The sequence below is a fragment of the Xenopus laevis genome, chromosome 4S, assembly GCF_017654675.1.
Source record: "Xenopus laevis strain J_2021 chromosome 4S, Xenopus_laevis_v10.1, whole genome shotgun sequence".
Lineage (NCBI taxonomy): Eukaryota > Metazoa > Chordata > Amphibia > Anura > Pipidae > Xenopus > Xenopus laevis.
In genome coordinates this window covers 64,416,140-64,441,385 of record NC_054378.1, presented here as the reverse complement: position 1 = coordinate 64,441,385, position 25,246 = coordinate 64,416,140, and the positions used below count along the sequence as shown (strand labels likewise).

The 25,246-nt window shown below is 38.3% G+C and overlaps 1 protein-coding gene across 1 annotated transcript; it reads right to left on the bottom strand.

Annotated features, from left to right (window-relative positions):
* LOC108715520 (UDP-N-acetylglucosamine/UDP-glucose/GDP-mannose transporter) lies at positions 1–16,189 on the bottom strand. Its single transcript, XM_018260744.2, has 12 exons — positions 15,978–16,189; positions 13,441–13,474; positions 13,264–13,350; positions 11,498–11,565; positions 10,722–10,793; positions 10,086–10,154; positions 9,637–9,739; positions 8,030–8,122; positions 7,678–7,745; positions 5,951–6,029; positions 4,794–4,876; positions 1–2,046 (listed from the first exon to the last, which is right to left on the bottom strand). The coding sequence occupies exons 1-12, from the start codon at positions 16,172–16,174 to the stop codon at positions 1,938–1,940; spliced, it is 1,062 nt and encodes a 353-aa protein (XP_018116233.1). The 5' UTR covers positions 16,175–16,189; the 3' UTR covers positions 1–1,937.
* Positions 16,190–25,246: the final 9,057 nt, after the last annotated feature.

Sequence of the window (25,246 nt, the reverse complement as noted above, 5' to 3'; positions counted from 1 at the left end):
AACCATACGCTACCCCTGAGCGCAACTTCGGATTTTAATGAATTTGCGAAGCACTGGCGAAACTACGCCTAGCGAAGTTACGCCTGGCGCAACTACGAATCTTAGTGAATTTGCCCCAAAGTCTGTACAAAAATGCAGCACAACCCAGACAAGTAATGAATTCCACTCTGTAGGCAGTTTACTGTGGGTTCTTCTAGGAGACAATGACATATAGACCCAATAGCTAAATCCACTACACAAGGGTGCTGTATTCATAAAGCAGCCTGGCTCCAACATGAGGATGAGATTATTTCAGAGCACTGCTTGGATATAATCAGGCAGGATTCTGAGCTGTATAAAAAGTCACTCTGATATGTTTGTAAGTAGTGTGGGAAACAACATACTGTATACAGGGCATACTACTATGCTTAAGCTACTGTATTCACAAGCTGACTCATGTCTAATGAAGATGAAACATGTTTACACAGCTTGTAAATGCAGAACTATGGCGGTAAAATGTGCTTAGTGTTCAATGCCTTATACACAGTGATTTGATATACTGCAGGTATGGGATCTGTAATCCAGATTGCTCAGGACCTGGTGCTTTCCAGATAAGATATGGAGATCCAAATAACAGAAAATCGATTAAGTTTACTAAAAACTTATTTAAACATTAATTAAACCCAATTGGAGTGTTTTTCCTTCGATAAGCATTAATTATATCATAGGATCAAGTACGGTTTTATGATTAGAGATAAATTAAATAGTTTAACATTTTAATTATTGATGGTTGATGGCCTTTCCATAACTTTCTGGATAACAGGTTTTCAGATAACGGATTCCATTCAGATAACTGTTGGTGAAATGACCAAAAAAACTGTGCTATACAGTATATACACACACAAGTTTAACCCCAGCAGTTAAAGAGGAGTCCTGCTTCTCTACACAGTATGTGGAAGCCAATCCCCTAAAAGCCTGCCAATTGCATTGCCAGTACACCTGGTGGTTACTGGTTGAAAATATAATTTTTCCCACAAGACTGCCAAGTGCAATTAAAGATTGTCCCTAGCTGCTGTATATTTCAGTCAGTCAGGGAAAGCAGTTATAAAAGATACACAACAGTGCCTCTAGAACAGAACCAGAAAGGATACTATGGCCTCTTGCCAGAATTCAGGATGATTCGCCTGCAGCCGACACTGAAGAGCAAACCCAAAGAACACACCATGGGACTTGCACCATGGAATTTAGGGAGCTGGCATACAACTACAGTGTCACATGTTGACTTCAATATTTAACCTTTGTAAAAATACACATTTCCCAGTCCAAACTGCTGCAAAGACACAACACATCAGCCCCTCTATCTCCGAGTGAATAGGCTGCGTCATATTTGGCTCATCATCTATAGGAAATCATATAATAAGAAAATATGTAACTTTAAATCCGTGTACAAAAACAGAAATTGTCAAGATGTCTTTAAAAAAACAATAAAAAAAGCAGTTTAAAAATAAAAAACACTTTGCCAGGGCAGAGATGTCCAAACAGTATTCATACCGTTATTAACTATGGCTCCCAATAGGTTAGACAGCCCTATACTGCAGGAACATAGAAAGATATGCCATTTCTCATAGCATATATAACGTATATAACGCAAGAGCAAATATATATATATATATATATATATGCTTTTGAATGTGAAGCCACAGTGAAATGTGTTGGCAGTAACAACTGGGTTAATCAAGGATTACAAAAATACTTATTTTGATGCAGATCAAGAATTTAAATACAGTGTGCATTTCTAAAATCAAAATCTATATAAAATATATAGATATGTATATATATATAAAAAGCATTTATCATTTCTGTCCATCAGATGTGCAAATAAGCAATAGCCTTGTGACGTTGTACATGCGGTTCATGTACCCAGATGAGACTGTACAATACACGACTGTGACCTCTTGTCACACAGCGCTTTTGCCTTTAATGTCCAGTTTGGCTAGAGATTCCACCTGCTTGTTCATGTTCTCTTCTGTAAAGGTTATATAAGAATACACCAGGCTTCCAGCAATACTGAAAAAAACGCAAAATAATTGGAATGAAAAGAGAATGGAAAAAATTAAAGAAAATGGGATTCTAAGAAACAATCTAATATGAATTAGACATTTTCAATGATTTTAAAAAGATATTTATCAGACTGGATTGTCAGCAATGGGTTTAGCAAATGCACCTGCTACTGCACACAGCTTGTCCGTCTGCCTCCTAATTCAATTCTGCCCTCTTTCTGATCCCAGACTACTCTGAACATAAAGATTACATATGAAAATATAACAGTGTATACACCCATTTATTGTACAGGTTACATAGTAAGTTAGGTTGAAAAAGGAAACTATGTACATCAAGTTCAACCTTTTAACTCTATTTAAACCTGTCTAACTGCTAGTTGATCCAGAGGAAGGCAAACAAACCCATTTGAAGTCATGATATGCGATCGGTTATCCAAAATGCTTGGCACCTGGAGTTTTCAACATAAGGGATCTTTCTGTATTTTGGATCTTGATACCTTAAGCCCACTACTACAATTTAAAATCATTTAAACATTAAAGGAACAGCAACACCAAAATGAAAGCGTCCTAAAGCAATGAACATATAATGTACTGTTGTGCTGCACTGGTAAAACTGGTGTGTTTGAGTCAGAAACTCGACAATAAGGGTAGGGACACACTGGGCGATTTGGGGAGATTTAGTCGCCTGGCGACTAATCGCAGCGACTTTTCTCCCCGAATGCTTCCCCTCTCTCTGCGCCTGGCTAAAATGAAAAATCGCCTGCGCTAATCACACGCAGCGATTCGTTTTCCGAAGTTGCCTCACGAGGAAACTTCGGGCGACTTCGGAAAACAAATCGCCGCGTGTGATTAGCGCAGGCGATTTTTCATTTTAGCCAGGCGCAGAGAGAGGGGAAGCATTCGGGGAAGATTGGTCGTGGAAAGTCGCGGCGATTAGTCGCCAGGCGACTAAATCTCCCCAAATCGCCCAGTGTGTCCCAGCCCTAAAAAAGCTGCTGTGTAGCCGTGGGGGCAGCCATTCAGAGCGGACAAAAGGAGAAAAGTCACAGGATACAAAGCGGATAAAAGATAAGCTCTGTGGTATACAATGGTATTCTTCAGAGTATGTCATCTACTTTGTATCCTGTGTTTGAATGGCTGCCCCCATGTTAAAACATTCTAGTTTTACCAGTGCAGAGCAATGGTACATTATATTTTAATTACTTTAATACACCTTCCTTCTTTGGTGTTACTGTTCCTTTAAAATTGGGAGTCAAAGGTACCATAAAATGAGGAGTCGTAGTAAAGGATTTATGTACCAACTCCACAGCCCTGGGATCAAGTACAAGGCACGGTTTGAAAATTCCGTTTTAAAATTTAGAATTTTTTGATTAAATGGAGTTTACGGGGATAGCCTTCCTGTAGTTTGTAGCTTTCTGGATAATGGGTTTCCGAATAACAGATCCCATACAATTACAGCTCCGCAGAATATATTGCTACGTGATAAACAACCACCACAACCATAGTATCCATATACTACTATACCATATCACTGGTATTGGCAGTGTATCAGCAGTGAGCTCTCTTCCAACCATGACTCCAACTCCCATAATGCATATTGCATGTTCAAGGATTAACAGAGTATAGAATCCAAAATGCCTTGCATACTTCTATTATTCTCCTCCTCATATCAAACAAGCATTTTACCTCCTGTAAGTCTCTAGTCAGGCAAACTGAGAAAAGAATACCAAAGCACAGACAGTACTGAATTTCAATGTATTTCAATTAAAATTTCATTTACAAATAACATTTAAATAATTCCAATAAATGAATATCAGAAAGTTGTTCTGAAATCAATGTTCTTCCCGTATGGAAGAAAAAGGAATTCTTGAATAGGGCTGTCCAAGCAGAGGCTTGTATAGGTTTTTCTTTTCTTTATAAAGACCTAGGGGCAGATTTATCAAGGGTTGAATTTTGAAGTAATGGGAGTAAAAAAAAAAAAAAAAAAAGCCCAACCAAAACTTTTTCTGTGGGTGAATAGGCTGTATTTGATCGTTCGAATCGAGGTAAGAGCGTATCTGAGAAAAAAAACAAAAAAAAACTTTGATTTTTCAAAGTCCACCAATCGACTCCAAACAGGAGATCCCCCATAGGCTACAACAGCAATTTGGCAGGTTTAAGATGGTGAATGGTCGAAGACGAAGTTTTAAAGAGACAGTACAGGATAAATTTCGATATTCAAATTTTGGATTTTTTTTCCCCCTAGTTGGAAGTACACAAAAATAGCTTGAAATTCAAATTTTTTTACTTTGAATTTTCAATTCGACCCTTGATAAATCTGCCCCCCTACAGTACTGAAAAACTGGAAAGTTCATTACTCCAGACTTGCATCTGAAAAAAAAGGGGTCCTCAACCCTAATAAAAGAAAATTAATTTCTAAGCAACTTTCCAACATACACTGGTTTTAGCGTTATTTTAAAATAAAACGATGTCCGGTTAAAACAATGTCACAGGAGTCGAGCCTTCATGATTTATCAGCAGGCTTGCAACATTGTTTTAGGAGTCAGAGCCATTAACGTGCAGAATGTATCAGTAAAATAGAATTGCAATTACATTTACAAATAATTTTAAAACCATTGGAAAGATGAAAGGAATGTATACGAGTTGCTGAGAAATAGATTTTCTTTTAGTGTACAATATAAAAGTTTTTTTGGTAAGGGACCCCTTTCAATACTTGCAAGGATGCCATTAACAAAATGAAAGAATATGCTGTACCTGATATTTAATCCCAGGAAGTTTGTCCAGGAAAAAATATAGTCTCCTCCAAAAAACATTCCAATGTAGGTTATGAAAATGTTCTGCGGAAAGAAGATGCGTTATTTAAAAATTAAAGAATGTCTTCTGTTATTATGGAGTATAACAAACATCACATGAAAAGAATATTAAATTACAAATAATCAAGGAAATGTCATTAATTAGAACAGTGACAGATTCCAGTTACAAATTTACACTTCTGTGCACTGAAGAAACTTTAATATAATGAGAGGAGTGGGACATAGTGGGCATATGGAACATGGTGTTGATTAAAGAACACAGATGGATTTCCTTTGCACCATTCAGTGCTTCATTCATGAGTCTAATGGTCCCTGGCAATACAACAAAATAAATCATAAAGGTAAAGCTAAAATGCTTTCCACTGAAAAGTCCTTAAAGAGATACTGACACCAGAAATTAAACTCTTTTTTACATCTATCATAATAGTCTGGTTTTCTGTTTTTTTACACTTATTTATTATTACATTTTCTGAAAATTTGCTTTGCAGTAAAAAATTAGATTTTTATGTTTTTTTCCCAATTTTTTTCATCCGATTTTCACAATATTTTCAGAATTTTCTCACGAAAACTTTGCGGTATTGTACGAAACCCAGCGCACATCAAAAAATCATTCGGACTTCTCCCATTGCAACCTCAACAGGTCTGAGAAGCCGGATTTTCAGATTCTGACTTTATCCTCTGGGTTTAATTAATTCCAAAAAATGTATGATTTTTTTTTTTTTTTTTAAAAGTCCAATTTTATAAAAATTAAAAAAAAAAATCAAATTTTTCATACCAGGAAGTGAGCTAAACAACCTACTGAAACATTGCCTTCTTCTTCAACACATGCCATAAACCGATGGTAATCCCAAGCAGGGGTGAATAGTGACACCACAGATCTCTAGACATGAGCTAAGCAATACAGAAGCCACCAGCAAAATACACAGAGCTGCAGACAGGGATAATGGCAGTCACTAGCATCCCCAAATATATTATTGAACCTGGGGTAGAGGCAAGGCATACAAATTAAAATTCACTTAAATTAAAACCTATAAGAAGCACAAGTCATCCACTGCTTCAAGGACACATTACACATACATGCCTAAATATTACACTTACTTTAATGCAACCAACTATTGTTGTTGTCAGGGCTGAATTATAATGAGTGCAAAGGACCGTGGAATACATTAGAATAAACCTGGAGGGAGGAAAACAAAAACAATAATGAGCTAAATGAATGCCTGTTGTTTTTATTTTTTTACCCCAAAGAAGCTCAAATCCATTTCCAAAACAATGTACAATTGCGAGTGCTAAGGCTATTGTCACAAATGACATCAGCCAATCCGCTTGCATCAGTGCTATCTTTGGGTCAGCACCAAGAGTGACTGTGTTAGCCTGGGTTCAGCCATACGCAGTGGATTTTGCCATGAAAATGCACATTTCAGTGCCAAAATCTGTGTCTGTACCCTGGCTGACACAGTGATTGGGTACAGACAAAGGAGAGTGCTGATGCATGCCAAGGGGCTGTTTTTATGCCTGCACTTTTATGCAAGCTGAGAAACAACCCAGATTGGCACCTACCTTAAGACTCCTCTTTTCAACTAGTATTATTGGTTGACATTGCCAGTGTCAGGGAGTTTGCACCACAGGAAAAAAAAAACAGGGAGTGTTCACATTTACACTACTTCTGTAAGCAAACATTGGTTAAGCAGGCAAAATTGAAAACAGCCTGTGTCCCATTGTTACCCTGACTGCAGGTATATGGAATAGAAGCATGGGATACAAATGGTACTTTTGCATCTATTTGCACCGACACTAAAGGGGTGCCATTTTGTCAGTGTCATTAAAAACTGGACTTAAACAGCAATAATTAATTTTAGTTGTTACACATTTTGAATCTCAGCATAAGAAATAAGAATAAAGCAGCATTCCCGAATGCATGCTTTTTTGTATTTTTTACCCCATGCACTTTGTTCACTTTCCTTAAAGGAAATCTTTGTTCACTTTCCTTAAAGGAGAAGGATAGTCTATTAACTTGGGGGTGACAAAAAGTAGGCACCCTCAAGTGGATGCATTTACTTACCTGACATCCCCGGCCCGGTGCTCTTATATGCAGAAAACTGCACCAACCCGACGTTCTTTCAGCAAACACCATGGAGTGGCCACGTTCTTCAAATTTCCTGGGGCAGACACATGCGCAGTAGAATGAAACAGCCGACTTTAACGTTGAAGTTCAACTTTTCACTCTACTGCGCATGTGCAGCCAGGGCCAGAACTAGGGGTAGGCAGAGTAGGCACCTGCCTAGGGCGCAAAGCTGGGGGGCGCCAGGCAGGCACCTTCTCTGCCTCTCCTACCCCCTAGTCCGGTCCCTGATTGCCCCGCTTGTCCTGTCCTTATTTTTGCGCTGCATCTTTTTTTCCAATTGGGGTTTTGCGCATGCGCGCGGTCCCGAGTGCATGCGTTCTTCTGCAAGCTCACATGCACGTTTTTACGCGCATGCGCGCCATTGTTGGGCGCTCGTACCGGCCACGCTGCCTGGGGTGCCTGACTGGGCTGGCCCGGCACTGTGTGCAGCCACGAAAAGAAAGAAGAAGCAGGACGAGGATTACTCCCTGGTGCTCGCTGGAAGAACCCAGGGCCAGTACAGTTTTCTGCTGATAGGTGCACTGTACCGGGGTGTCAGGTAAATAAATACAAAAGAAAAAAATACTTTCTTTCTCCTTTAAATGGATAACAATAAGGAAAATGAAAACAGAAATATGTCCTATAGATCTACCTATGTATCTAATGTGAAACCCTATAAAATGGGTTTACATGACACACTCTTACATGAAACAGAACATACCCCATGACACACGATAGAGTGAACTCCACAATGAAGAAGAAGTCACCCCATCCTTCATATTCCACAACCTGGGGAAACAAAAAAAAAATATCTGTAAGATATATCAATGCTGATGGCTCAGTAAAGACCAACTAAACAGCTAAATCAAAGCCCTTTTTGAGGAATGTAGCAATTATACCAAGGTTTGCTAGAAGGAAATAAGGAAGGAGCGTCCTGCTTAATCATTGTCAATACATTAGACAAAAAATGATGACCCATACAAAAATGTCTGTGGTGCCCTTAAGAAGACTGGGCCATAAAAATTCCCTTGGATGGTCACAGTTAAAAGCAGGACACTGAATAAAAGCTGTACCTTGTCAATATCTCCAGTGATGTATGCTATTCCCAGTGTAGGCAAAATCATGAATAATGCATTGTAATAAAGAAGACCATATTTCCCAAGTTCCTACAAAAGGTAAGAAAATGAAACTCCTTCAGATACATTTACACAACCAATGAAAACATTTTTTGAAAATATTTTTTAAATAGTAGCAAAAACTTGAATTCAAATGTTGATAAATCACCCCCTTAGTATCAGAGTCTCTGTCCCACAAGGTCAAATACCCTTATCTGGCTAACACTTAGTATTCATGCAGCTATCTTAGCTATGGGAGTAAAGGTGGCCATACATGGGCAGATAAAAGCTGCAGACAGACCAGGCAGCTTATTAGCCCGTGTGTGGTGCCTTCCGACGGGCTTCCACGATCAACATCTGGCCAAAAGTCGGGCAGATGTCGATCGGGCAGGGCTAGAAAACCCATCGGATCGCTGACCGCATCTGTTCATTGATGCGGTCCCGTGATCCAACCGCCTGTACTGCCTGCATTATGGTGGACATATCGGGGAGATAGAATATAAATGTCATAATATTAATAGATAATTACTACATGGCAGCACGGAAACCAATGCAACTAGCATCAGAATTTAATCATCAGCCCTGTAGCAACAGCTTATATTACAGGCCAACATCATTTTTTGTTTGATATTTAACATCTCAGCTTGCAAAGACTTAGTAATTATGTAAATCACACAGTTTATTTACAATTTACATAATTGCCTGGGTGTACATTTGACACTGTCACAGAGGATTCATTATTATTTTTTATATAGTATTATATTCTGCAGCAATTAAAAGGGGTTGTTCAACTTGAAACACCTTTTTCAGTAGAGTTGGTTTCAGGTTGTTCACCAGAAATATAATTTTTCCAATTACTTTCTATTTTCTATTTGAGATTGTTTTTTTTAATATTGAAGTGTAAAGTTTAATTTTTCACCTTCTAAAGCATCTCTGGGAAAAGGGGTCGTCGACTCTTTTCTAAATTGATACATTTGTTATTTTTGTCCCGGCTGAGCAAAATCCCTAAATTTCATTAAAGGCAACTGATAGAATTGATACAATAGTTGCTAACATTCCACAGCTACTGCTGAGAAATGTATTAACTAAATGTAGAAAACTGTAACAGTTCAGAATGCTCCTGGATCACTGAGCTGCCAGACTGAACCCCTCAGAGAGAGGAACATTAAACTTTAACCTTAAATTTTGGGGAAACGGTAAAAAAAAAACTGTTTAAGGTGATCTATTTGAAAACAGCTCAACTGAAATAAAGTGTTTGGAAGGTGAACACCCCACTTAAAATTATACATTATGTATTACCGGTTACATATACCACTTTGTTTCCTAAACTTAGAATTTTAATGAATGCAATTATGTGAGAAGAGTACTTGACTGTAAGGGATTAAGGTGAATTTAGAAGCATGAATCTGATTACAGGGAATTTGTAGGGGAAAAACCAGAGGAATGCTGTTCTATGATCCTATTTTCACAATGACTTCCCTATGGTGACTACACCCTGCAACCTACTGTAGATGCCCAACAGGCCACAGCCTTACATATGATATCAATTATTCCAAAATCTTTACCTTTGAATCGAGTTTTTGTTTTACATAGGCCCCATTTGCAGCTGTTAGAACATCATTCACCAGGATAAATATGTACCCCTCAAGGTCGAAAGCCAGATCAGCACTAAAGAAATAAAATAATTATGGGCCATGAAAACCCCTCTTGGCAGGGTATAGGCACTAAAATGTCTTATGTTTACACATCAAGAGAGAATACGCCTGAACCAGTTTGTTCACCTATCCGCTGCAAGAAAAGGTTTTTTTTCCTTTTAAACGCAAAACGCATGTCTCCACTCAAAAAAAGATACTGGTTCCAGCATTGGCCAGAATTCAGCATTAAAATAGAGATAAAGTTTGCCCAGTGTATATAAATACAGTTTTCATGACAAGGTCATTTGTTTAATGCAGCAAGCTATGTCAGGACATGAAGCATACATTTTAATAACTAGATCAGCAATAAGGGGACTTACCTGGCAGCTATAAATGCTCCAATTATCATAGCAAATACGGTCATCTGAATGCTGTGGGAAAATGTTTTCCTGTACAAATGATAAAGATATGTTCATGCAAAAATGCTAATTATTTTATGGAACTTGATATATTTTATCATATTAAGGAAAAACAAAGCAGGGAAAAATACTAATTATCTACTTAAATTTGTAAATCGGAGGACAAGTAGATTCTGCTATCCTTTATAGGGATTCTTACTCAATATCCTTATTCAAGATCAGTTGTTTAACTAGACATTACTGGGCTCTATAGTGAAATAAGATTTAGCCACTAACAGATTTGAAAAAGACACATTGGAATAAATTTCTTTCAATAACTAGTCTGAAGAATGTGACATTTCTACTGAACCATACAGAATGCATGAGTGTACATTTTATCTTCTAGCAGCTAGCTATTCAGTGAGTTCTTTACAGGAGACAATGATCAGCCAAGGGTCACATATAAATACCACAGATATGATCAAAGGAAGGAGGAAAAACCAAAATGAACTGGAACACTGTTTTAAAAAAAATATTTTGAATGGAATGATGACAGTACAGTGATTATTCAAGAACACAGGTAAAATGTGCTCTGTATGTTTTCTACATAGAACTTACTTTAGCAAGAAACCTTCAGCCATCATTGTAAACAAGATAGAGAACCGTCGAAGTACTGTGAACATTGGAAGACTGCAATATTAAGAAGAAATATATATTCTATCATACAAACATATAAACAGTTTCTGTATGAAATGCTGTTACTTTAAAAAGTGTTGCCCTGCACTGGTAAAACTGCTGTGTTAACTTCAGAAGCTATTGTTTATATAAATAAGCTGCGGTGTAGCAATGGGGGCAGCCATTCAAAGGAGAAAAGGCTGACGTTACACATCAGATAAGCTCTGTAGAACATAATGGTGTTATTTGTTATCCACTATTTAACCTGTGCCATATAGCCTTTTTCAATTTCCACCATTGCTACACAGTAGCTTGTTTATATGAACTAGTAGTAGTGTTTCTGAAGCAAACTGATATTTTACCAGTGCAAGGTAACAGTACATTATATTTTCATTACTTTAAAACACTTGAATTTTTTGGTGTTACTGTTCCTTTAAGACTAAATACCCGAGCATTCAGACAATACTGTTTAGCAAACCATTATCTGAAAACGATGCAGTATTACCGCTGCAGAACATGGAATCCAACAAAAGTAATTAGCAGACTGATGGATATAAATCATAATAGTCCACTCCAATGTGGTTATAATATATGTAAAGATCAGCACTAATTAGAAGTGCTAAAATACTTTAAAAATAGTTTTGGATATAAGGTTTCCCTTTAAGTCTGTGTTCAGTTCAGTCCAGTTTATAAGGTATTCGGTATATAAATACACATACTTGAGCTTCTTTGTGCTGAACAATCCTGTTATTTGATTCCCAGAATACAGAAGAGGTAGAGGAAAAATCTGGAATATGAAAGAGAAAAATAAATTAAAAAAATGTAGTCGTCTGCTACAACCTAAAAGCAAATGGTCTCCAAGCAGGTTCGATTCTTAATAACTGAAGATATCAAAGCAATGGGAGTCAGCAAAGCTACCAGTTTGGTTAAAAAGGTCTTTGCTAAATAAGCTCAGTAAGAGTGACTTGCTTCTGAGAAAGTGGTGAGATGCCACGAAATGCTTAAAGTATATGATCCAGGGTTCAATGTTTTTATGCACTAGATTCGGTCAAAGATGGATTATTAAAAGTCAAATTTTATGAATTAATATGCCGTCTCCTGCAGCTCCGTGTTTTTTGATTTTTCTAAGTGTATGTGTGCCTGTGGGGGACAGGTTACATGTGTAGTACGGAGCTGTGCGGAGGAGTGTTGCCCCCCCCCCCAAAATGGACTGTTATCAATTGCCACTAGCCAGGAAACTATGATGGGGAATGTCCAGCTGTTCTGAACTGCAATTCCCATCACTCCCAGCCAACAGTTTGATAAGCTTCCTGTGTTAGGTAATTAAAATCAGGTACAGTGCTGCAAGATGCAGTATGTGCACCCTACAATGGTTAACCCTCTGCCATAAAAGATAATTACATCACATTCCGTAATAGCAGTGACATAAGTCTTAATATACATGGTAAATAAACATGGCTTATAAATTCATTAATTGCCAACAAAACGAACACTTTATGATAGTGCCTCTTCTTGATGTCTATTGATGTAGATTTGCAATTCCGTTTTCATAAAAATACTTGTAACAACAGAAAATAAAGAGTCAAAACTTTTCTTATGCAAACCATTCACTAGCCTGCTGGGTTGTGATAGGAGGGATCAAAGAAATGTTAAACTACTGGCTCATTTCTGGGTGGAATGGGGGTAGACTTTCCAGTAAAAGAAAGTAATTAGATCCATTGGCACACAAGGCAAAAAATAGCTATTTATATCAGAATTAAATCACATTTTTGAACAGTTTTCTCATTAACCATTCTTTTCATGTTGTTTTCACCCACAAGTAACCAAATTACATGCATTGTGCAAACCAAAAATTTTCACAAATGATCACCTCCAAGATATAAACGAAAGAAAAGCAAGTTGCTTAGAATTACATTTTCTTTCATTGTGCCAAAAATTAAAACCTTTTTTCTGTGGAGGTCCTTTAACCAAAAAGGCCGAAGTGAAGAGTAAGAACACATGAAAATAAAGAGCCTGCATGCACAGTACTTGTCTGTAAAATATGTTGTTTCTGTAAGTGAAAAGTTGCAGGACGTAACCTGTTGACACACGTATTATCTGTATGTGACCTAAGGTGAGTCATGTCACATTGCCTCAAGCATGAAATGTACAATTCTTCTACTGTTCTAATGTTAAATATTAAATAATAATATCACTCATGAACACATTTTTCATATGAATGAAGTGTTTATATTACATCATGTAAATTTTAGGCCGCCAGCTGCCTGTGACTCCCAGAACTCACCATTGCGCACACACATAAAAATACTAGTGTGAATGAGGCATAACAGAGAGTTTTCAAATTTGTATTTTTTAAGGGTTTTATCTGTGCACAGAGCTTTAAAGATACGGTAGACAGAGAAAGAGTCTAAGTAATACTGCCATAGCATTATATGTATTTCTTAAACAGTGCTGCAATGAATATAAACAAGGTGTGCCAACGTACCTTTCGAGGTATGTGCCTGTCAAAATCAGGGAAATGAACAACCCTCAGCGCCTTTCCCACCCATAATACCACCAATGTGGCCAACATCTGCAGAAAACAAAAGAGCATTCAGTGCTGCCAACATATGAGACTGATAATGAAATAAGGAGAGCAGTTTAGCAGCAGTGTTTCACTGACCTGGCCAAGTCCCACACATAGCGAGGAGGGAAACCTGCAAGAAAAAACACATTTATTCTATTAGTATATATATATATATAAAAAAAAACCACAATATTTTGGCATAGGGGCATGAAAAACAGACCTTCATCTGGAGTGTTTTTCCGTCAAATAATAAACCTTTCTTTTCGTGCATTTATATTTTTTGTTTGCCAATTCTTTAAATCCTAGGAGCGCTGTACTTATACATCCAGACCACAAATGCTTTCCAGTGAAAGGAGATCTTTTGTACTAAAATAGATAAGACAGGGGTCGACTATAGCCCAGGTAATACAAGAAAGGACTAATTATGCTGTTCTCTGAGGTAACCTTATTACAAACACATAGCCTCTGACAAAATCTCCACTTCTGGAGTCTAAATCCTTAAAGGAACTTTGTCTGAAGTACTATTTGAAATCTCTATTGCCACTTTGTCAGATCAAATGATATTGAAAAAGATGTGCTTTTTTGAGTGTGAGAAAAACTGAGATTGGAGTCCATATGGCATTCTATAGGACAGTTACACCTGGCCCAATGAAGACCACTGGTTGGCCCTAGGCTACATGCAAAAATTAGTAAATTAAGAGGTTACTTAGCAGCTGTGACAGATCTTAGAATAAGTATCTTAGTGTATTTATGTAGCAGTGCTAGAACCCACAGGGGCTAATTTTCCAGATCAAAGCAGCAACCTATTATCAGGCTTGGAAAAACATCCTTTCAGGAATCCTTCACAAAAAAAGGAATTTCAAACCTTGTTGAAAAATATGTAAAGGAACATGCATATTTGCATTTATACATACGTTATTTATATGTTATTGTATTAGGCTATTGTATAACAGTCGCTATGATAGCATGATTTTAAATTCTTTTTGTGATGAAAAATTTGACCTGCAAGGTAACAGATTTATGAAAACACTGCAATATCCAGTGACCACAAACAAGCAAATAAAATCTAGCAACCAACCTCTGATGGGCCAACCAGATTGACATCTGCTCAATTTTCAGCCAGATATCAAACAGGCAGGTTTGAAAATCCCCAAGGCAAGGACTACATTTGCTTGTTGATGCGGTATTCGGCCCATATGGCCTCTATCCCCATCATAGTGACGATCATTTTGCCCACTGGAGCAACCCGATATCCCCCCCAAAGTAGGCTTATCGGGGAGATATTTATTTCGAGATTGACAGATATTTTACATCCACATTTACTTTGTGGCCCCTGACAAGTGACCTGTATAAGAGCATCACTATGACTGGAAATGGCTGGTGAACTGGGTATAAGGGTGGCATAAGGATCATCGGTGCCAGAAAAAGCAAACATGTTCAAGCATAACTGAGCGTTACCTAGTACAACTACTGCACCCATCGGACAAACTAAAATTTTCAGGGGATGTGTTTTCTGTGCAGATTACCCTTTTTTCCTATGCCTTAAAATACTAAAGAGAAATCCTCCTTATGTATGAAACAATACACAGTGGTCAGGCACTGTATTTTCCAGATGCCTTGCAGGAACTCTACCTATAAAACGGTTTATAAATATTTTGGTTCTGTACAGAGTTGGCTGAAAAAAAAAAAAACTATGTGAGCAAAGTACCCTGTTTTTTGTAACTATGCAAGGCTCTGATGGAGCCACTGGTAAGAACCTAAAGTGGACAGACACACGAGTGTATTCCTGTATGCTGGGGGCCTCGAGGAGATTTCTACTTGCTGGATGTAAGTGACCATTACTCCAGGACATTCTGGAATAGCCTCTGTCATTGATGTATAATCAATCACATCTCTTATAGGTTGTGAACTCTTGCAACATTGTCAGAAACCAGGTCATCAATAATAAGCAACAGTCTTACAGAGCATGTAGCTGCTGTTCCTAATAATGAATGCAACACACCGCTTGTTAAATAAATACATAGACGGGAAGCTGAGTTTATTTACCCCAAGGGGCTGATTGCAACACTTCCATTGGCTACTGCTTGTTGTCTTGCCCCTGCCTGGTCCCAATTAGCGCCTGCCTGCTGTCACCTACTGACATGGACTTCTCACATTAATTCTCCAACAATATTGTCAGATATTATTTCAGGTGGCCAGAAAAAAAAAGTGTAAAATCCAGGAAAATGTAAAACCAGGCACATGCATTATATATTGGTGGGACCACAGAAAATACAGTAAATTGCACGAAAGCTTCTAGTACGGGGTTGTAAAAGTGAGGTTTTACTGTATCAGAAATCCAGCAGCATACCCCCAAAACAAAAAATATATATAGTATATTAAAATATAATCGTGTTAACTGTATCTGACTTGGGCTCTTAATTTCGCCTTAAAACACGTTCCTGATAGAAATAAAACAATTAATGGCAGTCTCCACATCCAGGCAGCATCCCTCAGAGCCCAGGGTAGCTACTAGCTAGTTACACATTGACTCAAGCTGCTCAATGAACTCACTCCCTCCCTCTCCGACTGAACTTTGCCTCCAAGTTGCACAAGAGGCAAACTGTCCCTCTCCCCTGCAGGGATCCCGCTACCTGCGATTGGTCAGCACGCTCTTGTTCACCACCACGATGAAAAACGAGCTCACACCGTAGAAGACGGCTGCCAGCAGCTTCATTAGCACCGTCATCGTTTCGGCCGCCAACCCCAAACCCTCATCCCTGTGTGCTGGGGGACTCGGAGAAGCTTCTCCTTTAACCCGAGCATGCTGACGTCTACCGACTTCCGCCATAGCAAGGGGGCAGTGTAAGGCAGTGGGAAGAGGCGGGCAGGGGGCGGGGCTAATATATGCGGGTGGAAGAGGGTTGGTAATGTGAGACTGAGACGGCGTGAGTGGGCATTGGAGGGGTGAGGTATATAATAGATTCATTCTGAGCCGGAGGAGTTGCTGAGGGGCAGCCTAGTCCTGTGTATGCCTGCCTTTAACCTCAAACTATTGTAAAATGCTATCTTTACAAGTGGATATATGATGTATTCTCATAAAGAGATACATTTTCTTACTCAATCTACAACAGCAATCCATTTCTTAAATTGCAGTTGGAATAGAATTAGTGTGAAAATATTTTAAAGGAAAACTATACCCCCAAAATGAATACTTTTCATATCAATCATATTAAATGGCATGTTAAAGAATCTTACCAAATCTTACATCTCTTGCCTTGAGCCACCATTTCGTGATGGTCTGTGTGCTGCCTCAGAGATCACCTGACCAGTAATACTACAACTCTAAGGGCAAGGTCAGACGTGGCGTTTTTGCAGCGTTTTACGTTATGTTTTTAAAAAAGAAGAGCCAGGCGTAAATACGCATAAACTGCACTACCACTGAAACTAATGGAAAATGCACTATGGCAATTCACACAGAGCGCTTGCAAGCTGAAATCCGCCACAGGACGCCAGTATTGGCGTTTTTTAGCAGAAACCACACTTTGCGTAAATACGCAGCGTATTTTAAATATGGCGTCCAAATTCTCAATGAGAACAATGAAAACAATGAGAAGTGCATGTTGGGAAAAGAATCCTACATGCTGAAAAACGCATGTTGACAGTCGCATATGGTTTCAGTGGCGTATTTACGCCTGGCTGTAAAAACAGCAAAAACGCCACCTCTGGCCTTGCCCTAACTGTAACAGGAAGAAGTGGTGAAGCAAAAGACAGAACTCTGTCTGTTAATTGGCTCATGTGACCTAAGAAGTATAGTTTGTTGTTATGTTTGTGTGCTCAGTGAATTTTACGATCCCAGGGGACGGCCCTTCTTTTTTACCATTTAGGATCACCCAATGGCACATACTACTAGAAAAGTATATTATTATGAAAATGGTTTGTTTACATGAAGCAGGGTTTTACATATGAGTTGTTTTATGCAATATCTTTCTCTAGAGACCTACATTGTTTGGGGGGTATAGTTTTCCTTTAAGTAAAATCAAAAAAGTATAGTAAGCAAACTACTTTTGGTTAGCTGAGATTTCCCTTTTTTTTACTGCAGCCTTTTGATGAAGAATAGGGTTGGCATCATAACTTGATTTGCACATGTTTTATAAACCAAAACTGCATTTAGTTGTTTACACACCTTATACCTCCCTTATGTCCTGAGGCAAGGAGGACAATGTTCCTGATAGATTTTGTTGCTGGCAGAAGGTGTTATACTACTCTTGCACATGAGCTTAAGGAATCGAGGATGTGTATGTAACATAGCCCTAAAACACGGGATTAGATGGTACCGTACAAAATAAGATAAAAAGGGAGAAAGTGAAGACAAAAATAACCAACAAATACAGTTGTGAAAAAATATGTACACCTCATGGCGATTTTGAACATTATTTCAGTAACACTGAAGGTAATATAATGATAATATAGCCATATCATGTATCATGTACATTTTGCAGTCCAAAAGTATAACACTAAACGTTGAAAGAACCCAAGATTCTCTCTTCCTCTGTTCTAATTATTTACACCTAAACTGGTGCACAAATTTAGCACTTCCTAACTTGTGTCTCAATGACAGCTTGGAAGGTGCACAGTGTAAAAAAACATGGCTTGTGCCTTTTACTTTGTATCCTGCCACAATCAGTTCTACTATATTTTGTCCATTGATGTTTTTAATATTATGATGTCATGCATGGTGATGGGCAAATCTGACCTGTTTTGCTTCGCTAAAAATTCACAAGAAGTATATGGGATCTCTGCCAAAAGCCAATTAAGTTTTAGAAACTTTGTATCTTTTTCTGGCTTCAGTGCAGGTGATCAAAGAGAAAGTCGCGACATTTCAGTAACAATTCGGGACTGCGGGTTGCGCTGTCAAAATTGGGACTGTCTGCGAAAAACAGTAACAGTTGGGAGTTATGATAATGCAATTGCGATTTTTTTTTCCACGAATCACAAAAAAATTTTGGTTTTTCTACTTTTCTAAAAAGCTCTAAATATTTGAGATTTATCAAGTGAAAAAAAACAGCTAAAGCCTTTGTAAAAGTTGTTGACGTGCTGTAGAAATCAATGGGAGGAGCATTAATTCTATTGGACCATTTTTAAACTAATCAGAAGTTATAGAAGTTACTTTTCAACACAAAATCTGCAGCAAGTAGCATTTTAACTAAGGGTTGGAGAGACCTGTTGTTATGGAACCGGTTTAGGTATTAATTGTAGTAGTAAATAATTATGTTCCCCAAGTTACTCTTTTAAAAGAGGGATGGCCATATTCCTAATATGGGGTCTACTTTTGGTTACGGCATCAAGATCTACAACCTCAAGCTTTCACATGGCCACAGAAACTGTAACTTTATGTATAACACTGAGAGGAAACGTTTATATTTCTATATATTTATAGTAGGAAGGAGTGAGCAGGGTCATCTAAGTATTGGGCTGCTGTACTTTACTGGTTATCAGCTTAGCTATCAGGATTTACTGACAGATCTTGATTTATCTTTTGGGAATTTCGGACTAATTCTGCTGGTTTTGTGAACAAGCATTAGTTTAAGTAAATGCAAAAGCACAGGCCTGCAAGGAGTATTCAATATGCAAGAGTTTTTATGCAGCACAAGCTGCCTGAGAATTTCATACACTTCTGTTGTAATACAATGCTGCCTTTACACAAGTGATGGGTGAATTTGTCCAGTTTCGCTTAGCCGAAAAAGGTGACTTTGGAAAACGAAGTGCCACGTGTGCTTAAGCGCAGACTACTTTTCATTATAGTGGACAGGAAGTCACGTGAAAGCAGTTTGGGGAGATTGTCGCCCAGAAGAAGAGGAGATTAGTTGCCAGGCGACTAAATCTCCCCGAATCTGTTTGTGTGGACTGACCCATATTGTCAGCATAAATCAGGGTGTTGCTCTAACAGCTCATCCAATTAATGGTTTTCTTTTCAGTAAAACGATAACTATTTAACTAACTCTATTAAAATACATTATCTGGTCTGAGCACTTTTTGAAAAAAGAAACCCCTTAAAATAATGTGACCATAACATGGATCTCTGCCCAACTGCTCCTCTTCTGCTGCGCTGCCTGCACCCAGAATCATTACCTCCACTTGGGTGCAGACATGGCAGATTTCTGCGCTGAAATGTGAGATTTTGCATTTTGCGGCTTAATCCACCACACCTGCTGCGCAGCAGGAGAAGAGAATTTTATGTGAACAGTTGATGCAATATTTTATTTATTCATAATACAGGATTCGGTTCGAGATTTGGCCTTTTTCAGCAGGATTCGGATTCGGCTGAATCCTTCTGCTCGGCCAAACCGAATCCTAATTTTGCATATGCATATGGTTTTTGGTTCAGTATTCGGCCGAATTTTTTTTTTCGCAAAAAAGTGGATTTGGTGCATCCCTACTGAATATATAAATTAAGATTTGGATTCAGTTCAAGATTTGTGCCAATCTTTTCTGGATTATTTGGTGTTCCGCTGAACATCAAACACTTCAGAAAAACTGTTTATATAAACAAGCTGCAGTGTAGCCATGGGGACAGCCATTCAAGCTCAGGATACACAGAAGATGGCAGATAACTTCTGAAAAATCCCATTGTATACTACAGAGGTTATCTGTTACTTGTGTGTATCCTATGCCTTTTCTCCTTTTTCAGCTTTGAATGGCTGCCCCAATGGCTACACAGTAGCACTTTCATCTTTTAGTGTTACTGGTCCTTTAAGTGCATGTCACCAAGTATGGCCTCAGGGCAGGCATCATAGTGCTTGCTACGAGGTTTTTTATTTTCACATAATAGCATTGTTTACTATTGTTATTGTTTTCCGCAAACTCAATAAACACTTGCAACAAAGATTACTGCGTAAATCTACTCTCACTACTACTATGTTGGGTTAGACTGGGTCTATTTGAAGTTCAAGTACAGGAGAAGACGAGAACCTTATTGAATCTTATGCTACAATCTTATGAGTGAAATTTTTTGCCAGGTTTCGCCACTAAAAAGCATGTCAAAAAAGAATTGTCGGCCAAAGGCTGCAATGCATCTGACAAATCACTAGTGTTGAAGAACCCATTTCATTATTTCATTTTTGTTTTTCTTACAAGCAATATCAGTATAATTGGAATTTGTTTTTAAACTAATAGAAAACCTTAGTGTATGAAAGGCACCTTTTATGAAAGGCATATGGAATATAAAGAATGAAGATACGCAGGTTTGGCAAGATGAAGCTATGCAGTTTGACCTGAAACCCAACCCTTATAAAAATGTATAGTAGATAGGATTAGTAACAATGTAAATATTGTATAGAAATTACTCTCTTACATATCAGTGTTTCTTGACTGCTCAGTAATGAATAAATAAATCAAAGCATGGCGGTATAGCTGGCCATAGACACAAAGATAAAGTCGTACGAAACGAAGATTTGTACGATTTTTGGATTGTGTGTGGTGTGTCTCCACATTTTTCATACCATGGCGATGGGTTGTTTAGTCGATCACAATGGTTAGAAGATTTCTGTCGGCCTACGATAATATCTCTGCATGTATTGCCTATATGATGTAGGGATGCACTGAATCCAGATTCAGTTCGGGATTCGGCCAAGATTCAGCCTTTTTCAGCAGGATTTGGCCAATCCTTGTGCCTGGCCGAACAAATCCTAATTTGCAAATGTAAATTAGGGGTGGTAGGGAAATCACGTGACTTTTCTTCACAAAAGAGAAAGGATTTTCCACTTTTTCCTTTCCAGCCCCTAATTTGCATATGCACATTCGGTTCGGTATTCGGCCGAATCTTTCACCGGGGATTCGGCCGAATCCCAAATAGTGGATTCGGTGCATCCCTAATATGATGACATCAATGGATGTCCTATTTGTCAGACATAACATTGGTATGATTTCTGTCTGTCAATTCATAAGTAGAACATCGTCTAGTTATTTTTACTACTTTATTTAATCGGAATGGTTATTGGTAGCTCGGTAGGTGCCACAGATTGTTTATTGCACGAGAATAAAATCTGCATGTCCATGGCCAGCTTTAGACAGAAGAGATATGCATGTTATCCATGCAATAGTGCACAAGCATACTTCCCAACATTTTGGAAACAGAAAGAGGGACAAAAATATTTGCGAGCAGCAATTTTTTGACCACCCCCTTTTTGTAGCCACACCCCCTAATTACCATGTCCATTTTACAAAACTTGGCAGATTATGAAAGTTTGAACACATTTCTGTGGTTTTTATGTGTTATTACAGTTTTGCAAATGAAGGCGAACACACCAGGAGATTAATTGCTAGCGATAAATCGCTGCTTCTCTGGGCAGCTAATCTCCTGCACTCTCCAGTAAAAAGCTTTCCAATAGGCAATAATGTGAATCGCTGGTGGTAAAACACATGTGTCGCTCCAGTCTCCCAAAATCGCTACAAGAGGAAACTTCAAGCGATTTTGTGAGACTGGAGCGACACATGGATTTTATCACCAGCGATTCACATTATTGCCTATGGGAAAGCTTTTTACTGGAGAGTGCAGAAGATTAGTTGCCCAGAGAAGCAGTGATTTATCGCTAGCGATTAATCTCCTGGTGTGTCACTGCCCTTAGCGGTGAGTCTAACTTCTTATCCTTATCTAAAACTGTTACAAAAGTATTTTAACTATTCTGGGCTCTCTGCCGAAAGCCAATTAAATTAGAAACTTTGTTTCTTTTTCTTGCTGTTCAGTGCAGCAGATCAAATAGAAAATTTGGACATATCAGTATAAATCCGTGACTGAGGGTTGAGCTGTCAAAAGCGGCACTGTCCCGCTCAAAACGGGACAGGTGGGAGGTATGCACAAAATGTGTGAGAGTGAAAAGCACACACATAAAAACTGGTACTCCCTAAAAACCATAACCATTTGAAATTTAATTCACCCATTGGAATTTGTCTTTAAGGAGCACCTCCACTGCCCCTGATCTGGCCACAAAACTCATCTGCCCCTCCCCCTGCCACCGCATACCTGCCCTGTTCTGTTAACAATCGAGGAAGGGGGAGGTCTGTGAGAGCAGTGTCTGTGGGGAATAGTTCTTGGCCCAGTCCGACCCTGCCTTGGCCTATTTACTGGATTCTGCTTTTGTCTTACCATGACTGGTTTCAATACCTTGCCACTTCACCAAACCCTTTGTGACCCCAATAACCAGTGATACCCAGTAAATGGACTCTAGCCTCCATTTACTCAGCGATTGTTTCCTGACACATATATAGCTGCTTACAGTCAACTTAATTAAAGTAGGGCATAGATAGATAAGGACTGCTAAAATCACATGTACTAGACCCTGTAAGTGATAATTTTCCAATACAAATTGCAAAATTGCAAACATGGCTCACAAAGGTAGTTGGTCCTTGAAATTTATGGCTATGTCAATCCAACAGTTCAGCATGTGTTGATGAAACATGCAAGCACAGGGAACTGTGCAAGACTTTTATTTTAGGTAAAGTGAATTAATAAGAAAGGATCTACCAGTAGGTGTCTCTGTGCTACAAAGTATAATATGTGTTTAACTGCAGTGTTTGCTATAAAGGGAGCTGAATGCCATCCCTGCTCTATGCCATGCAAAACACACAGGCACGTTTTAAATAAAACGATTGCTTTTACTAAAGCATAATATGAAAACATTTAACAGATTTTTATAAAATAAGATTAAGTTCATGAGCCTATTCTGCATCTGTTCAAAAAATGTTGATGTTAAGTGGCTATTTCCTCACAGGCAGAACTGAGGGAATATGTGCATTGGCCAAAACTGTCCTTTTTTCTGATTCCCTCCAGTCAATTATAAATGTATTGCCAGGTAAGCCCACCTTCTGAGGCACTACCTGCAAAATGCAGTCGCGTATTTCAATCAGGTTCTCATCCTTATACTAGGACTTCATGAAAGTGAAAAAAGCACCATTTTATAGTACTAGATATTCATATGTTTTATTCCCGAGTTTTTTAGGATACATGACTAAGAAACACAGGAAAAAATCAAATCTGCCAAAAGACATTAAAATATTAGTCAAGAATATGGTGCAATCGTTGACTAAAAGGGGTAGTTTGTACCCCTGATATGGTGATAACTAAAACATAACAAATATTTTCTCTTAAAATTATTTTAACTTCATACACAGAGCATAAAGCTTTTATAGGCAAAAAATCTAAAGCCTGCACCTTAACTATTTTAAAATGATTCCGAATTAAAATGTTTTCTAATGTATGTCTACACACACACGGCTTTTTATTGATTTGTTGTTATTTGTTGTAACACCCCACACTCACAGCAGATCTATTATTAAATTAAATATATATTATTTTATAAAAAAATATATAATATAATAGCAGCCTGTAGATTAAACATTTCCTACAGGCATCTATGGTTTAATGGTGCCTATAGTAAAGAAGGAATTGTACCTATCCAGTAGGATCAGTCCTTGCTGTTGGAATGCTGATTATGGGAAAAGCATTGGTGTAGGCTGTGCTAGAAGTGGAGACCTTTACAGGCCCTTTTTCAGTGTCATGACACGTTCTCTCTTCTGAGGAATGCTCTGTACCTTTTGTGATTGCAAAGTCTTCTGCATAAGTAAAAGGAAAGCTTTCAGGACATTGGTTATCTTTTCTTATTTCCTGTTCAACACAATGTATTTCAGCTAATCTCTTCATCTTGAAGTCAGGCTGTCTGGAATATGTTTCTAAAGGTATTTTTGCTCTTTTGCTTTCAAACTTTACAGGTCTTGCTGTGAGAGGCTTCGGAGAGCAAACGTGTTCCATCTTTCGCCCTGAATCAGGCCTATCAGTGTACTTATACATGGTTTCAGAAAAAGCAACGCAGTGAGAATTATTGCTTGGTGAAGAACTGGGATGACTTTGCGGAGGTGTTAATGGTTTGGAGATTGCTATATAGGAAAACTTGTGCTTTTCTCCAACCATAGACAGAGGGTGATTTTTTTGTTTGGGGAGGCTAAAGGTGTCCATTCAATACATGGGCAGACCTAAAAATAATTAATTGATGTAAAATATTGGTCTTCTGAGCACTTCTGCAATTTACTTCAATATTCTTTCTATATTATTCTATTGGTTTGTGAGATTTTAACTAGGGATGCACCGAATCCAGGATTCGTTTCGGGATTCGGCCAAATCCTTCTGCCCGGCTGAATCAAATCTGAATCCTAATTTGCATATGCAAATTGCGTGACTTTTTGTCACAAAACAAGGAAGTAAAAAATGTTTTCCCCTTCCCATCCCTTATTTGCATATGCAAACTAGGATTCTTTGGATATTCAGCTGAATCTTTCGCAAAGGATTCTGGGGTTCGGTCGAATCTAGTGGATTTGGTGCATCCCTAATTTTAACTAGTTTAAACAGTTTAACTGCTTATAGCAGGCTTCAGATCAGCAGCTTTCTATGAAGCTCTCTTTGAATGTCTAGGGTTGCTAGCGCCAACTGACTCAATTAAAAAATGTACATTAAAATTGTATATCTCCACTAAATCACTAAAAACAGAAGCAGCATGATTAAGGTTATTTTCCCCTTTACCAAATACCTACTGAAAGGTTAATTACTGTGTAATTTGGCCATTCACATCATATGGATGGTTTAAAGGGGAAGTTTACTTTTTAGTTAACTGTTTATAAGGTCTAGAAACTTATTTTCATTTGAAAAAAAGCAACTAAGGGTCAGGGCACACAGGAAGATTATGGGAGATTAGTCACGCAACAACATGAGGTAACTTCGGGCGACTTCGGAAAAAGGAATGGCTCTGAGTGCCATCCCACCGTTGATTTACATTTTAGCTAGCGGGAAGGCAGGGGAGGCAGTTCTGGGACATAAGTCACCCCAAAGAAGAGGAGATTTGTCGCCAGGCGACTAATCTCCCCGAATCTGAAT

Coding starts and splice junctions, on each gene's coding strand:
- LOC108715520 (XM_018260744.2), bottom strand. CDS start 16,174: ATGGCGGAAGTCGGTAGACGTCAGCATGCTCGGGTTAAAGGAGAAGCT. Junction 10,794..11,497: donor TTCAGCACAAAGAAGCTCAA/GTATGTGTATTT, acceptor TTAATATTGCAG/TCTTCCAATGTTCACAGTAC. Junction 4,877..5,950: donor CAATAGTTGGTTGCATTAAA/GTAAGTGTAATA, acceptor TTCTTTCCGCAG/AACATTTTCATAACCTACAT.